The following is a 15265-nucleotide window of genomic DNA, read 5'->3' as shown; positions in this document are numbered from 1 at the left end:
TGTCTTCAACTTTTTCAGGGAAGATACCTAAGAGGGGGATAGCTGGGTCAAATGGAATTTCTACTTTTAGTTTTTTGAGGACTCTTCACACTGATTTCCACAGTGGCTGTATCAGTTTACAGTCCCACCAACAATGGAGAAGCGTTCATTTCTCCTCACAGCCTCACCAGCTTTGTTATTGGTTGACTTCTTAACAGTAGTCACTCATTCTGGAGTGAGACAGAATCTCAGTATTGTTTTAATTTGCATTTCTTGCAATATTTTTTCATGTATTTATTGGCCATTTGTATTTCTTCATCTGAGAACTGTCTATTCATTTCAGATGTCCACTTTTAAACTGGGTTTTTAAATTTGGAGGGGAGATCTAATTTTTTTGAGTTCTTTATATATTCTAAGAATTAGTCCTTTGTCTGAGGAGTAGCTGGTAAAAATTCTTTCACATTCTGTACACTGTCTCTTTACCTTGTTAGTGGATTCCTTTGCTGAGCAGACAGTACCATCTCTTAACACACCTAAAATTCAACTCACCAACTCTCATCTCCTTGCACTTGTTCTATCTCCATTTCCACAGATGCTACCATTACATACTAAGTTACTCATGCTAAAATCCAGGAGTAGTAATGAAAATGTCCTGAAACTAGGTAGTGGTAATAGCTGCACAACTTCATATACACACTAAAAACTACTAAATTACATACTTTAAAGAGGATGAATTTTTATAATATGTGAATTATATCACAATGAAGCTGTTCATCAAAAAGCATACTGGGGCTGGGGATGTAGCTCAGCGGCACAGCGCCTGCCTGACAGGTGTGAGGCCCTGAGTTGGATTCCCGGTACCCTCCTCCAAAATCAGCATACTCAATTAAGTCAAGGTCACTCACCTATCACTTCACCCACTGAATTCAATTTATCAATAGATCCTGTCTATTCTACCACACTTACCCACTATGTTTTACAGAGCAACTTTTTTGGGGGGACACTGAGAATCAAACTCAGGACATCACACTTTCCCATGCAGGCACTGTGCGCCACTGAGCTAAATCTCTGCCTCCGCCATATGTATTAAACCCAGATCTCTCTACGTTATTATAACTACTCTATTCCCAACAACATCAACTCCATGGGCCTACTACGTTAACAGTATTCACTCTCCCCAACCCTCAATTTATTCTGCCTGCAAGAGTCAGTCATCTTTAGAACTTCATTTTTCAGATTTCTTAGCTTAAATTTTTTTACTGAAGTTCCCCTTTGTCCTTCAGATTTTAGCTTAAATGTCATTATTTTAGATGATTCCTGACCTCTAAAGAAACCACCTATAATCTTGTCATAAGATGCTCTTTTCTTACCACTTACAAAAATTTGTAACCATACACCCCAACCTCTTGCTTATTCATTTACTGTCCACCTTTTCTATTACACAATCTTATTCCTTTTTTTAATGTTGTGCTCTTTATTGCCAAAAATAAAAACTTTTGAAACTACTGTTAATCAATAAATATCCCTTCCTTTCTACAACGATCTCTACTTTTCCCCAGGCTGCCTTTTGTGATTTGGGGTTTTTGCAAGGGGAACAATACAATACAGGACACTTAATTATAAGGTTATTTATAATAGTCACCCAAAGAATCATATCCAAAAAGAGAGTGCCGGAAATCTGCCCACACACTGAAGACCGAAGAATCCAGCTGAGGGCCTGGATCCCACAATAATGTCCTGCTTGAGTCCAGCTGAAGACCTAGAGTCCGTAACAATGCCCTCCATGAGTCCACCTGGTGGCCAAGACCCATGACAGACCCAAGACCCATCACGAATTTGCACTGGGAACACTCAAAGGTCAGTGGTGGAAGCTACAAAGTCTATGCCACTAAGACAAAGGATCTATGCTAGCGGGCTAAGGGATCTGCACTGGAGCCAGGATGCAACGTGCAAAGAAAGAACCAGAGCTCTGCCGAAAAGTACCACAGCCATCCTCAGCAACAGTGAGGTCCTATGCTCCTCCAATGATAAGCTTCTCTTGGACACTGAGCAGGGCACCACCTTTCCCTACAGAGCTAGGAAGCAATGCTCAAAATGAGGACCACAGCTCCCCCAAAGTGACCCGAAGCCATTCTCAGTGACAAGGTCCTGAGCTCCTCGGATCATGAGAACAGCCAAGTTCATCAGGAAAGTGAGCATGTCAAGTTCCTCCAGCACAACAGCCCAAGAGAACCCGCAGGTCCCTAACAACCTTCCAACAGCTCTAACAGCCTAATAGCCTCTCCTCTTCTTCTCCAGTACTGCCTCTTATGCTGCTGCCAACAATCCTCAGATGGGACTCCCACACCTGGCATCATGCTGGTTAAGTTCATCCAGGTGTTACAAGTTGACCAACAGTAGTCAATCCACCACTCTGCCTAACTACCTGCTTTGAGTATGCTCCTACCTGGAGACAGTGATAAGGAGCCAGAACCATAACCTTCAATAGAAGAAAGAAATGTGTGGGAGGGGCCTCTGGTTATGTGCTCCCCCTCCACTGAATAAATGATCAGGCTGCCGGCAGCGAAGGAGTTCACTTGGAATTGGTGGGTAGAGAGTAAGGGCATGTTCACTTGTGGGCCATAAGACAGCCACAGTGCTGGGCATGGTGGCACATATCAGTAATCCCAGCACTCAGGAGGCTGATGCAGGAGGATCACTGTGAGTTCAAGGCCAGCCTGGGCTACAAAGTGAGCTCAAGGCCAACCTGAACTGCAGAGTGAAACCCTGCCTTAAACACACACACACACAGCCAGCCAGCCAAGGTCTAATACTGTTCTATTCCCAAAGAGTTACTTCTCAAATTAGGGACACCTAGGAATTTGAAGTGCTAGTAGGTTGGCCCCTGGAGAAGGACCAGAGGGCTTATAGGCTGTCTGGATAAAGGCTCCAGCAACCAATCCTAATACCAGAAACCTTAGATACAGCTGTAAAAACTCCTTTTGGACAGAAAGGCTTTAAAGAGCTGGAATGACCAGGAGAAAAGTCCAACGTTCTCAACAAAGAAGCAGGACAGCCCCCAACTGGTGTGCTAGGAAACAGGATGGAAGGGATGGTTTGGGTTCTGACAAGCACTACCCTGGCAAGACCAAGGATGCTAAATGTCTTGTAAAATCAGCTCTGCCTAAATACCAGAGGTATTCCCGATAATCTATCTGCAACCCCCAGCAACCTGGTCCTGGTGACCTTTATGAAGCCTGAGCAGCAACAGCTCAGAGCCCAGAATTTAGAAGGCCTCAAGAGAGACCTGACCTCCAGCTGCTGCCTTGAATCCCACTGTGCTGAAACAGGCGCACTGCAGTTAATTTATGGTTAGTACATCACTCCGGATCTAGCAGCTTAACGGAATCTGTAAATCACTCAACTTCTTCAATCCAGAGAGGGCTGAAAGGACAATGGTTTCAGGGCACGAAGAGCCACAGGACTCCACACTGTAGTAAAACCTCTCTGGCTTGCCGTGGGGTCACAGGGAGCCCGTGACTCATCTTCATCCATCTCTGAGTACTCACTCACTGGCTATTCCTCAGGCTTGGGGTACATAGTGTGCCTCAGGGCATGGTCCGGATCATATTCAAAAGCCACCCCTGCAGTCAAGTTCCACTTGGCAATGCTCCTTGCCAAAGCCCTTTTTGGCGTAGGCTCAGAGTCTAGCTCCTGGCTCTTTCTCAGCTTGATAGTGAGGATGCTGTGCTGCTCCACATAATCATTGGGGTTGTTGTCTCGGTTATGGATGTCATCGGAATCACCCAGGGGCTGCTGGAAATGAGATCTCGAGAGCTGACATGGTGCATCTGGTCTTCATTGCACCACACATCAAGCGTGAGCCCCACTGAGCATGCAGGGCAGAACTCTTCCCACATGCAGTCCCAGGAGTATGGCTGTTTGTCCATGATGTTGTCACTAGTGAGGGAATTAACCCAAGCCTGTGTGCGATGAACTCATCACAAAGGACTGAGGCACTGTCATCAATCTGAACCCAGTCAATGGCTATGATGGGGACCTCTGTGATAAAGACCTTCTGAACAGACCTGGCACGAGCAGGTCTGCCAGGTCTGTATTCTCTATGATGAACATTCCTGAAGGTGAGCCCAGTGATCTGCACCATGGGCTGGTTGGTGTATGGCATCTCCCCTGGGACTCCCACCCTCCAGGCCTCCTTATTTCTTAACCAAGTTCTTACCGTTATGCCTGGCAAATGCAGGCATCAAGTGTGTGTCAAATAAAAAGAACAAAGAGTCCATAACATTTTGTTTTAATATTTTATAATTATAAACAATGTCCTTGTAAATATATTGGAATACATATGCAAGTTTTCTTCTAGAACACATTTCTGAAAAAGTCACTTGTGTAAGTTTTTTTCTCCATTTCAAAATTAGTTTTGGCCCTCTGAACTGATTTAACCATCATCATCCCTATTTGTTTCCACTGTCTTTCATTTATTATTTTAAAACTACTATTTAAGTTAACTAGTATTGAAAGAAAATTTCAATTAATATAGTTTTTTTTTTTTAAGACACCACTGAGAAAGTACCAATTCACTGACTTTAGTACTCATGGTATGACATTTCTTGATTTTTCTCTTTAATGAAGCCACTTGTTAGCCCACAGAAGAATGAAATGAAGAGACTAACATATATTCAAAAACCTGCCACAATATTTGTGGTATTTACTTTTGTCAGCTCTATTCTCTAAAAAAATACATTTTGATCCTTTTACTTACCATATGTATCATACGGATCCACATTAGGACTAGGCATATTCCACCACTGAATAGTTCCATCAATACCACCACTAAAACACTGTTCTCCATTAGAACTAATAGCTAATGACAGAACAGGGCCACTATTATAGGAAAAGAAGAGGAAAAGAATTACTTATACATTCTAAGAAGAAAGTCAAATCCCTATTCCCCCAATCCCTGAATTTATGTGGTATCTACAAATGTTTTAAGTAAACACGCACATTTGAACATTCCTATTATAATTCATATTGTAATTATTTACCTAGTGAGGTGTTATTCAACTAATGTCTTTTCTAATATCAAACACTGACAAAAATGCCAGGTTTCTGGATTAACAACAGTTATAACTATGGTTAAGTAGCAATTCAATAAAACTTACATGTGGGCCCTAAATGTGTAGATAGGCTCTACATCTAAAGAGGCACTCCTAAAAGGGAGAGGAAAAAAAAAAAAAGAACGGGGGGAAAAAGAATACAGTTAAATAACCATACATTGCTGTCAAATGTGCATATAAAAGACAGGGGACAATAAAGAGGAATAATTATTCATATAAACAAAATTGGAAGACAAAACAGGCAAATGTGAAAATACTTGCTTTTTGGCAGGAACTGTTTTTTGCAAATTCCAAAGTTTCAGGGTATGGTCCTCAGAGGCAGTAACCAGCACAGGTTCTACAGGATGAAAAGCTAATGCCCGTACTCCATCAAAATGGCTACGTAGTGTATACTTGGGGTTCCATGTCTTTCGAAAGGCATCTTTATTGGCAGGCAACTAAAAAGAAAAAGCATACTATTTACTGGTAAAAGTAGTGCATTTGTAGGTATGTGGAGCTTTTTCTCTTGGTGTTTTTAAAACTTAAACTGGCTACATGTCCCGTAGACATTTAATATACCTTAAAAACTATAATAAATCTTCATTGTTTAGTAAGAATTCAAAAGAATAATTTCATTAGTCTTTCAAAAATACCTACATCAAATGAAGAACTCTTTAATCGGTTTTTACCTAACTGTCAAACTACATCCAAAGCTTCTATTAAATGTCAGGTGAGAACGTAACTACCAATGCTTCAACACTTTACATGAAAATAAAACAAAAAATATATAAAAATATCCAAGGACACAATAGTAAACAGTACAGCTGTCATTTCGGAAATTTACTAGCATGTGAGTAAAATTTTTACAGGCAGCAAATTAGGATACTTTCTAAAAGTCTGAACTAAAGGCCCTTCAAGACTCTTTTGATGCCGTTTTCCTAATTCTTGTTAAGAGGTTAATCCTTTTATCCTCATTTCTCCACTTGTAAGATAAGCTGTGAAACTACTTCTAAAGCAATCACAAGTTTATTACAATTTAGTTGCACAAATTCTTTCAAAATATTAATGAGAATAATCCAGCACACCAAGGCTGACTGATGACTCTAAAGAACATGCTAACTAACACAAGCATAAAATGTAGAAAAACAAAATGAAAAGCAAATTCACTTGTTAAAAAACTGTAATTCACTAAAATAAAAATCAAAACAAACACTATAGTTAACTCTCAATTGAGTATTAAATATCTAGGAAAAATTTAATCCAAGACGAACATTGTCATTCCCACCTCCTCCATCCTCTGGCTACCCTTCAACAAATGGAGTTAAATATCCAAGAAATGATGCAAGCTAACTTTAACTTTATCCTTAAGAAAATACAAGCTCAAAAATAAAACACGCTTTTTAACTGATTTAGATTACCTATTTTCTTTTAAAACCAAAATATGGCTTAATTTGAGTAGATAATTGAGAGTTGACTACTCAAGGCATATTTATTGACCAATATTTTAAGGTAATAATCCCAAATTCCTAGCTAATCCACCAAAATACCTAAGAAAAACTTAAACACCACAAAGGAAGTTATAAAAGAAAAACTACATGTCACTTCAAATCAACACATTGACACACTTAAACTTATCTTTTCCATGCACGTTGACATTAATTCTGTTTTATAAGTGATTTCCAAAAATGAGTCCTCTATTAAATCATTAAAAAATTAAAAATAAAACTGCACTTACATCATAACTATAGTCTGCATCATTTGTTACCGTCAAGTCTGCAAGGTCTCCAAGGCCCAGTACACTTAACAAAACATCATCAGAACCCATAATAAATGACTTGCCTCCTCCAGATGGAAACGTTATTGGTTCAGCTATAAAGAACAAAACCGCTTCTTAAATGCTGAAAAATCATACAGTACAAGACAATATTGTGGGGAAAATTTAAGCACTTAACAGTTATAATATTCAATAATACAATGAACTTCTATTTTCTCAATTCTGCTCAAAAACTTTTATTTCTGAGAAACAACAAATAAATATGTTCAGATTACACTGTAGTTATTTTCCACAAATCAAATATGCATCAAATATATTATTGGGGGTAGGAAGTAGGGCACAAAAGCTTTGTCTATTTAAATCTCTCATCACTTCAATAAATTATAATTATAGTTTATATGTAAATAAGAAACAGGACAAATTTTATTAAGTAGGAGCTAAGTATCAGATTTCAGCTATTTCTGGGGAAACAAATCTCTACCCTGGACCTCAAAGTAGCTCATACAGTGCAATAGCCTACAAAAAAGTTCTGTTAAAGAAGTTGGTTCCTAAAAGGTTAATCCGTGTGATCTTCAAAATGCCTTCTGGCTTTAAAGCTTTATGATTTTTCTTTAATGTCCTATTTTGTTTCTCACGACACTTCTAAGATGAAGTAAATAGTACATGTTGACTGTAGAACTTAGTACTTCTAATCAGAATTGACATTCAAACAAAATACAAATGAAAGGTTCAATTTTTTCATCTGTTTCTTTTGTGTTATTACACCTTTCTATGTTTGTATTAGCAGGTCCAATTAATTTAGAATGTGTTTTTTCTATGCATACTATTGACCAATTAAACAATGTCATAATTTGAATTACTAACTACATCATTATCTAAATATTTTGTCCTAACAGTTATAATGTAATCAATAATTCTCAATATCACTTCTAACATTTGCTTTGAAAGCAACATGTTAAGATTCCAAGAGAGAAATACTTAAACAGTAACATAAAATAATTTAACATTTCAAAACATTTAAAATTTATGAACAGATTTAAAAGGAAGATGTTCAAAAATTCAAGCTGATATTTGAAAAATTTCCTATAAAAAAAGATATAAATTCAATATGCTACAGGAGACACAGATATTAATGAAATTAGTTGATTATTAATGCTACTAAAAATAATTTAAAGATGTATTCATATACACTATGGAAAAAGTAAAATAATTCTTTATTTAGAACATTTTGTTATTTTATCCAATCAAAATTAGCTATATAACTTGACTCAAATAGCACCCTAAAATGAAGCTGCAATATGGCAACTAATATAAAGTAAATTTGGCAACGTTTGACAGAAAAAAATACATACTGGGACACTAAGTAGCATTTATCTTTCAATGATTATAACTACATAGTCTGAGTAAAATGTACTCAAAAGTATTTTCTGCCAGTAGAAAAAAATTTTTGAAGCTCGTAATTTCTTTTTTTTGTCGGTTTTTTTCTTTTTTTTTTTTCTGGTACTGGTAATCAAACTCACAACCTTGCGCTTGCCAGGCAGGTACTGTGCCGCTGAGCTAAATCCCCAGCCCACATAATTTGTTTCTAAAACAAGTTAAAATGTCAAAATTCCTCCCACTAACAAAAATCTTAAAAGACTAATAACATAACTTTTAACATAAATTATTTTGCTTTGTTACATGTTCTTTTTGTAGGGTTAGTTCCGTTTAAACCACAGACCAACTTAGGGGTATATAAAGGGAAGTCCACTGGCAATATTAACTATTTTAATTGGAGTTTTAGATTAACTGCATTTAACGAAAAATTAGTATTATACTCATTTCTAATTAATCATGTGATTATATTTATGTCTACTTCTCTACACACACATTTATATACAGCAAACTATTGTGCTTGCTCCACATTTCTTTATATATATATTTATGTGCAAAAAAAGCTTTTAGGGTATTATTTCTCTTTTCCATATCACCTATCATGCTGGCATATGGTTATTAGAGTGAATACTCAATTTGCTCATTTCCCTGCCAAAGAGGTTAAGTTCTATCCTATAAATTCATTTTGCATATTAATGTTACTATAATTACCAATAGCATATGGTCACATGGGTATTAAAATGTCAGCAATCAAAAGTTTAAAAAAGTTTTTAATTTAATGATAGAAACAATAAAAGTTAGGTAAATACTGAAGCAAGCAATTTAAAAATACTATTATTAACAATTTTTATGGTAATCTTGGGATGTACAAAATGAGATTTTCTTTTTTTAAACAGGGTCTCGCTATGTAGTTCAGGCGAGCCTTGAACTCACTATGTAGTTCAGGGTGGCCTTCAACTTGCAGCGATCCTCCGCTTCAGCCTCCTGAGTGCTGGGATTACAGGTATGCGCCATTACACCCAGCATCAAAATGAGATCTTTTAACAAAGATTCTTTTCATGGTTCTATGAGTCCTCCAAGGACATCTGTAGCTCACATATCAAATTCCTTTTCCCTTTCAATTTTACCAAATCTAAAGAACACAATGAAGGATTTTGGTTGTGCCAGCACCAGCATGATTTATATTAAGTCGTTAGTAACAATAGTCTGAAAGGTTATAATGTAGAAGTAGCTCTCCCAGAAAAGGCATTTTTTCTTTATAGTCAATTCAAATCTCCTTAAATAATTTTAGTAAGATTTACAATTTCAAAAGTACCATTAAATTCATATTTATCAAGCTCTTCCATTTCCTTCTTCCCACTATTATGTAAGAGGTTACTGACATCTATTCTTTAAAACACAGATATACACATAGAGAAACACACAGAGAGAGCTCTAAATTGGGACAGTGAGCCTTGTCTCACTTTTTCCATACATTTTGGACTTGAAATATTTTTAAAATGAAGGGATCCATTTTCCTGCTGTGATTTTGTCGTAAACTGCAAAACCTTCATCTTAAAAATATACCTGAATTACACAAATTTTAGCAAATTGTACTATGCATTATTTGGTTAAAAAAAAAAAACTTGGTCTTTTAAGCTAAAGTACTAAAAGTACAAAATGAAAAATAATGAAATATAACAGAGTTGGTATGTGCACTTTAGAAAATACTTCCTAACACAGAAGAATAAAATAGTTCAATAATGGAAATGAGATCCAGAAAAATAATCATTTTTCATTCCTTTTTCTTTAAGTTTTATTTTAGTGATTTTTAGATTTCCTCATATTTTCCCACAGGTTAAGGAAGTGCTACAGATGAGAGAGTCCAAAATTTTTTGGACTAAAGCAAACAAATCCCCTTATACAATAGATGCAGAAACGTTAATAAAATCCAATCTATATTAATTAGATACAAATTATGTATCTCATATGAAAACAGTGTGATTCATGAAAAATTCAAATTCATGACTTAGAATTATCTATCAAGGCCTAAGATTACAAATTACTCAAATATCTTCAGCTAAAATCAATTTTGGAAAAAATGCTTAGGTACTACTTTCATTTCCTACATTTCTGGTTTAGGCAAATTTTAGAAAACTCACTATTTCATAGTATATGCTAGCTGCCAAGTTAAAGAATAATGATGTTGCCTCATTATAAAGTGATTAAATGTACTTTGAAATTAACATATATATGTAATGTTTGAAGCACAATGCTTGGTACTTATTGTCTTCTAGTAAGTGGTAGTAATAACAGTTGCTAAATTTAAGCCATATGACAAAACTTTTTTTTCCTTATATATATTTAAAGTTTACTTCTGTAAATCTTGTAATTTTGTAAATTTTCCTCCTTCTAGATGCTAAAGTTAGATTTAAGATATTCTGAACTGAGCTGTGATGGAAACAGTTCCATTTAACATCAAAAACAAAAACAAATATGCAGAAATAGAAGGCAAAAATTTCAAAATCACTAAGACAGTCACAACACGAGCTTGCCCAACACCTTCTCTGAAGATCATATAAAGTGATCTTCAGCATTTTAAACAGCAGAAAATTTGCAATTAAGATATGATTTGGAGTTAAGGTCTTTTGCAATGTAAATAAACATGGTAGCTAAATTTTGTACCTTCCTCTGCTCTTGCACCTTCATGATCAGTCATTCTAGTAGAGGCTGACCTAGACTGATTAATGATTCCTGAAGGGATGTGGGGCAGCTCATCATCTCCCAGATCAGCTATCATGTCGCAGAGTTTTGTCCTGTTGACCCCTGTAAATTAAGGTCAGCAGTAGAGGTTCATTTAATGGCTACCGCTTGACTTGCTAGCAGCCTTTAGTAAACCCATTTACTAACAAAACAGATTTTTAAGAAGGCCTAGTTATTAAAAGTATCATTAAAAGATGTCTCAAATTTTCTATACAATTCCCCAAAACACATAAAAAGAATTTAAATACTTTAAGGTTTCACTACTCTGTGGGTATCTGTGGAGATATTCCTCCACTGTGTATTTTAAACATATATGTGGGCAAAGGAGAGGAACAGGAGAAGGAGTGGAGGGGGAGAAGGGAGGAGAGAACTTCTGTCATTGAACCCAGGTTTTGTAAAGTCATAGACACAGAAGATACACAAAGGAAAATTTCCATAAAAACAAAAGAAAATGTTGGTGCTTTACTGTTTACTGATATAAAGAATAAAACATGAGCTTTAAACTTAACTCATTATTTTAAAAAGTTAAAAAAAATAAATACAAATGACTTTTATGAGGGTGCAACAAACAATTAACTTTCCCTGATGTTTCCATGGCTATCTTCCTGCCATACTGGCATAAATTTGTCACTAACGACACTGATTTCCATCAAATTTTTTCATTTTTCCAAAATTGAAAATGTTAAAAAAATTTGAAAATAGAGATTTACCCATGAGCTCAGTTTCTCATAATAATATGAAAATTCAACACTATCACAAGCCATAAATTTAAGGGAATAACTAAGGCCAAAATTATTGCTAGAATAAGTAGGGCCAAAATATACAAAACTGAAAAGCTTCTGAAGTATTCCAGAATATTCTGTACTTTAACTCTGGACTTCAGAAATGGCAAAATCATTTATTTGAACCATGTATTTAGTTTACAAAATGTCAGAAAAAGCCAGGCATGGTGGCATATACCCATAATCTCAGTACTCTGGGAGGCTGACGATCAAAAATTCAACCCTGACCTACACAGCTTAGTGATTTAAGTGAAACCCTGCCTCAAAATTTTAAAAAGGCACTCAGGGTATACTTTGATGCCTAGTACTGCGACCTCCCACCTGTAAACAATATCCTATTCAATACAAAGTAAAAATAGGCAAATCCATCTTTAAAAAGTGTGATTTTACATTCACTAGTCACATTAATTGACTACTGAGATTGTTACATGATTATTCATTGGCCTTTTAAATATAAGTAACTGTAAAGAAAGTAGCATTCATCTATGTATCTCTCTAACAGAAGGACAGGCAATAAGATGATAAATCTTAATGGGAATAGATCGAGTCTGACACAGTAGCTCCAAACTTCTAAATAATGCCTACGCAACTCAACTTTTTGGTATGTAATATATCATGCACTCTAAATTTTCTAACATAATTATAATTTTCCCTTTGCCAATGAAGTGATCATGAACAAATTCTCAAATAAATGAAAAAAATAACTAGATGTCCTATCACCAATTAAATTAAATGCAAAGAAAACACTCACGAATAGCTCCCCCTTATTAACAGCTTTCTCACTTGTATGTTTATCACCATAATTGATTTAGTTTCTGTTCTGAAAATTCTGCAATCAAGTTTCAGCAATTACTTTACAATTTATAAAATAAGGGAAAGAAAGTTTTTTTAAAGAATCTTTTATTCTTCAGATTAATCTTTTCCTATTAACTTTATTCTAACCAATAATTCACTTTAATGAATTGTTACAGTAAGACTCTTAATTATTTTTCTAAGTCCTACTTGCTCTTAAATTTCAATACAACTAAATTAATTTTTCCAAATTATCACATTTATAATCACTTCTCAGCTCAGAAACCACAGTGACAGTTTGACACTGTTTGGATGGTTAACTTACATCTTGTATTTAATCTACCAAGTGCTTCGTGATCTGATCTTAATTTTCTACCCAATCTTCTAATGATATACAATTAAATCCCCACAAATTTCCAAAGTGTTTTCCACACAGAGTAAGCACTTACTGAGGTTATTCTCAACATATTTTATGTGTGTCCTCCGTTTACTACCCAGAAAGGTGAGAATTCTTGCACACACTATCATTTAACATGTACCTCCAAATTCCGTTCATTTCTCCAAACCAATTCCATCTCCTCTGTAAAGAGTCTGCTGTTCTTTCTCTGCTTACTTATATTTGTGTGTACTTTAAAATTTGACTTAATTAAGTATTATCTTGGAAATAATTACATGACAATATAAAGCAGATTGAAGACTTGTTAAGAAGCAAAAAGGTTTTGGGTTTTAAAATAATATGACATAGCAACCTTTCTGGACACATGGACTTGGAAGATACACAGGGAAGCAAAGTAGGGACAATACGAAAGTCACTTTTCACACTTAAGATCTCATATTACATAATTATCTGCATGCTACCTGCAGTTTGTGTGGCATAGTGCCAAGTTTAGGACAACACAGAATTCCTATACTCTAACCCTACTTTCTCAAGCTGTCAAAACATGAAAGATTTCACAACCAGAAATCACACTTTGCCCTAGTGCGTAGACTATCTCTCAAAGGCACATTTAATATGTCTTCGTTTTACTTCTAAGCCTACTAAACACTGTAAATATAATAAATGCAACAAGACAATTTCAAATATTTGAAATCTGACTAGCAGTAATGAGAACATTATAATGGTATTTATATAAAAGATTATTACACATTCATTCTAATATTTAAAGGCTAATGTCATTAAACATTAATACATAAAATCCAACTCTCGACTACTGCTAAAATTTACAGAAAAAAAATCCCCTCCCCCCTCTTTGGAGACAGGATCTCACTATGTAGTTCTGGCTGGCTTTCACCTCACTATGTAGCCTAGGCTGAGAAATACTTCTTCTAATTCTTATAACAAAAAATAAAAAAAGAGAAAAACTTTAAAAAAAAAAAAACTACTATCGTGGCTGGCCTATACACTTGTAAATCTCAGCACTTGGGAGGATTGCCACAAACTGAAGTCTTACTTTTAAAAATATTACATACCCTAGCAACAATCTGTTGTCTTGAATCTGGAACAGCAAATCACAAATACTACTATTATATTCAGAAAAGGCAAATTAGAAAATGATCCAAGGGAGCTTACTTAACGTTAAAAAGTAATACAGAAAAAAAAGGAATATAGAAAATGTTAAACAAGACTTCCTTTTTCCAATGTATTGATAATCAAACCAGTTAACATCAGCAAAGGAAAGAAGGGCCCAAAACCATATTCTATAAAAGGCAAAGACAACAAAGTTAGGATAAGAAAAAATAATTTGAAAAACTACGACAAGGTCATCCATGAAGAACTAAGACTGCAAACATACATTTTCTCATAATATGAATATATTTTAGGGGTGGTAATGTAGCTTACAGAATGCCTGCCGAGCATGCACAAGGCCCTGGTTCAAGCCCTGGTACTCAAAAAAAAAGTTTCAAATGGGGAAAGGCTATAAGCCTGTTAAAGAAAGAAAATGAAGTAATCTTATCTTGATAAACCTAAATTTTGTAGTTATAACACAGCACAGGAGTAATAGGTTTATAAATAAAGGAACCTATTAACGGAAAATTGATTATTACAATGTACACCGCTGAAACTTTACATGTTCAAAAACAGAAACAACCAAGGAGGTCTTTAAAAGATTTTAAGCTCCTCTCTCATATTGTAAAAAAAGGCTCCAGATTTCAGGTGCTTCACACTTACTTCAGATGATACACGTTATACGATTTTTTAAATCACTGTCAGTTTATACGTCTTTACTGAGATTTTAAAAAAGTAGCAGATAAATGGCGGTCACAAAAAGAAAATTCTTAGCAAATTTTAACACAAGGTTGACTATTCTTCATTCTCAAATTACAGAGAGTTTAGAGAGTATGGTGAAAAAAGGTGAGCTTGGGGTTAGATAAACAGTATCACAGCAATGGTACTTCCTTGATTTTCACCACTGTACTGTCCTAAGTATTTAAGGGGCAACAGGTCTATTACTTAGTTTTTTGAACTGTTCAAAGAGTAAGATAATAAGCCAGGCATGGTGATACACGCCTGTAATTCTAACACTCAGGAGGCTGAGAAAGGAGGATTGTTCTGAGTTGAAGGCCAGCCTGAATTACATAGTGAGACTCTGCTTCAAAACAAACAAACCAAGTAAAAAGAAAATTAAATTAAATTAAAATATACATGGTAAGGCATGGGCATGGTAAGGCACACCTGTAATCCCAATACTTGGGAGGCTGAAGCAGGAGGATCATTGAGAATTAGAGAT

At 35.4% G+C, this 15265-nt stretch overlaps 1 protein-coding gene and 1 pseudogene across 4 annotated transcripts in view; both read right to left on the bottom strand.

The window, feature by feature from the left end:
• Strn3 (striatin, calmodulin binding protein 3) overlaps positions 1-15265 on the bottom strand; it is a 107168-nt gene that overhangs the window by 12347 nt on the left and 79556 nt on the right. For 2 of the 4 annotated variants that reach the window (XM_005376966.2, XM_005376968.2), the window contains 5 exons: positions 10885-11025; positions 6808-6941; positions 5355-5530; positions 5139-5186; positions 4739-4860 (listed from right to left, as the gene is read on the bottom strand). In XM_005376966.2, the coding sequence (XP_005377023.1) occupies positions 4739-4860; positions 5139-5186; positions 5355-5530; positions 6808-6941; positions 10885-11025 (621 nt within the window). The remainder of the gene's footprint in view (positions 1-4738; positions 4861-5138; positions 5187-5354; positions 5531-6807; positions 6942-10884; positions 11026-15265) is intronic. The other 2 variants (XM_013510383.1, XM_005376969.2) reach the window with 1 other exon arrangement.
• Positions 2756-4726, bottom strand: LOC102013697 (annotated as a pseudogene).

Source organism: Chinchilla lanigera, unplaced genomic scaffold, assembly GCF_000276665.1.
Source record: "Chinchilla lanigera isolate Chin_1 unplaced genomic scaffold, ChiLan1.0 scaffold00008, whole genome shotgun sequence".
NCBI lineage: Eukaryota > Metazoa > Chordata > Mammalia > Rodentia > Chinchillidae > Chinchilla > Chinchilla lanigera.
This window is presented reverse-complemented; position numbering and strand designations above follow the sequence as displayed.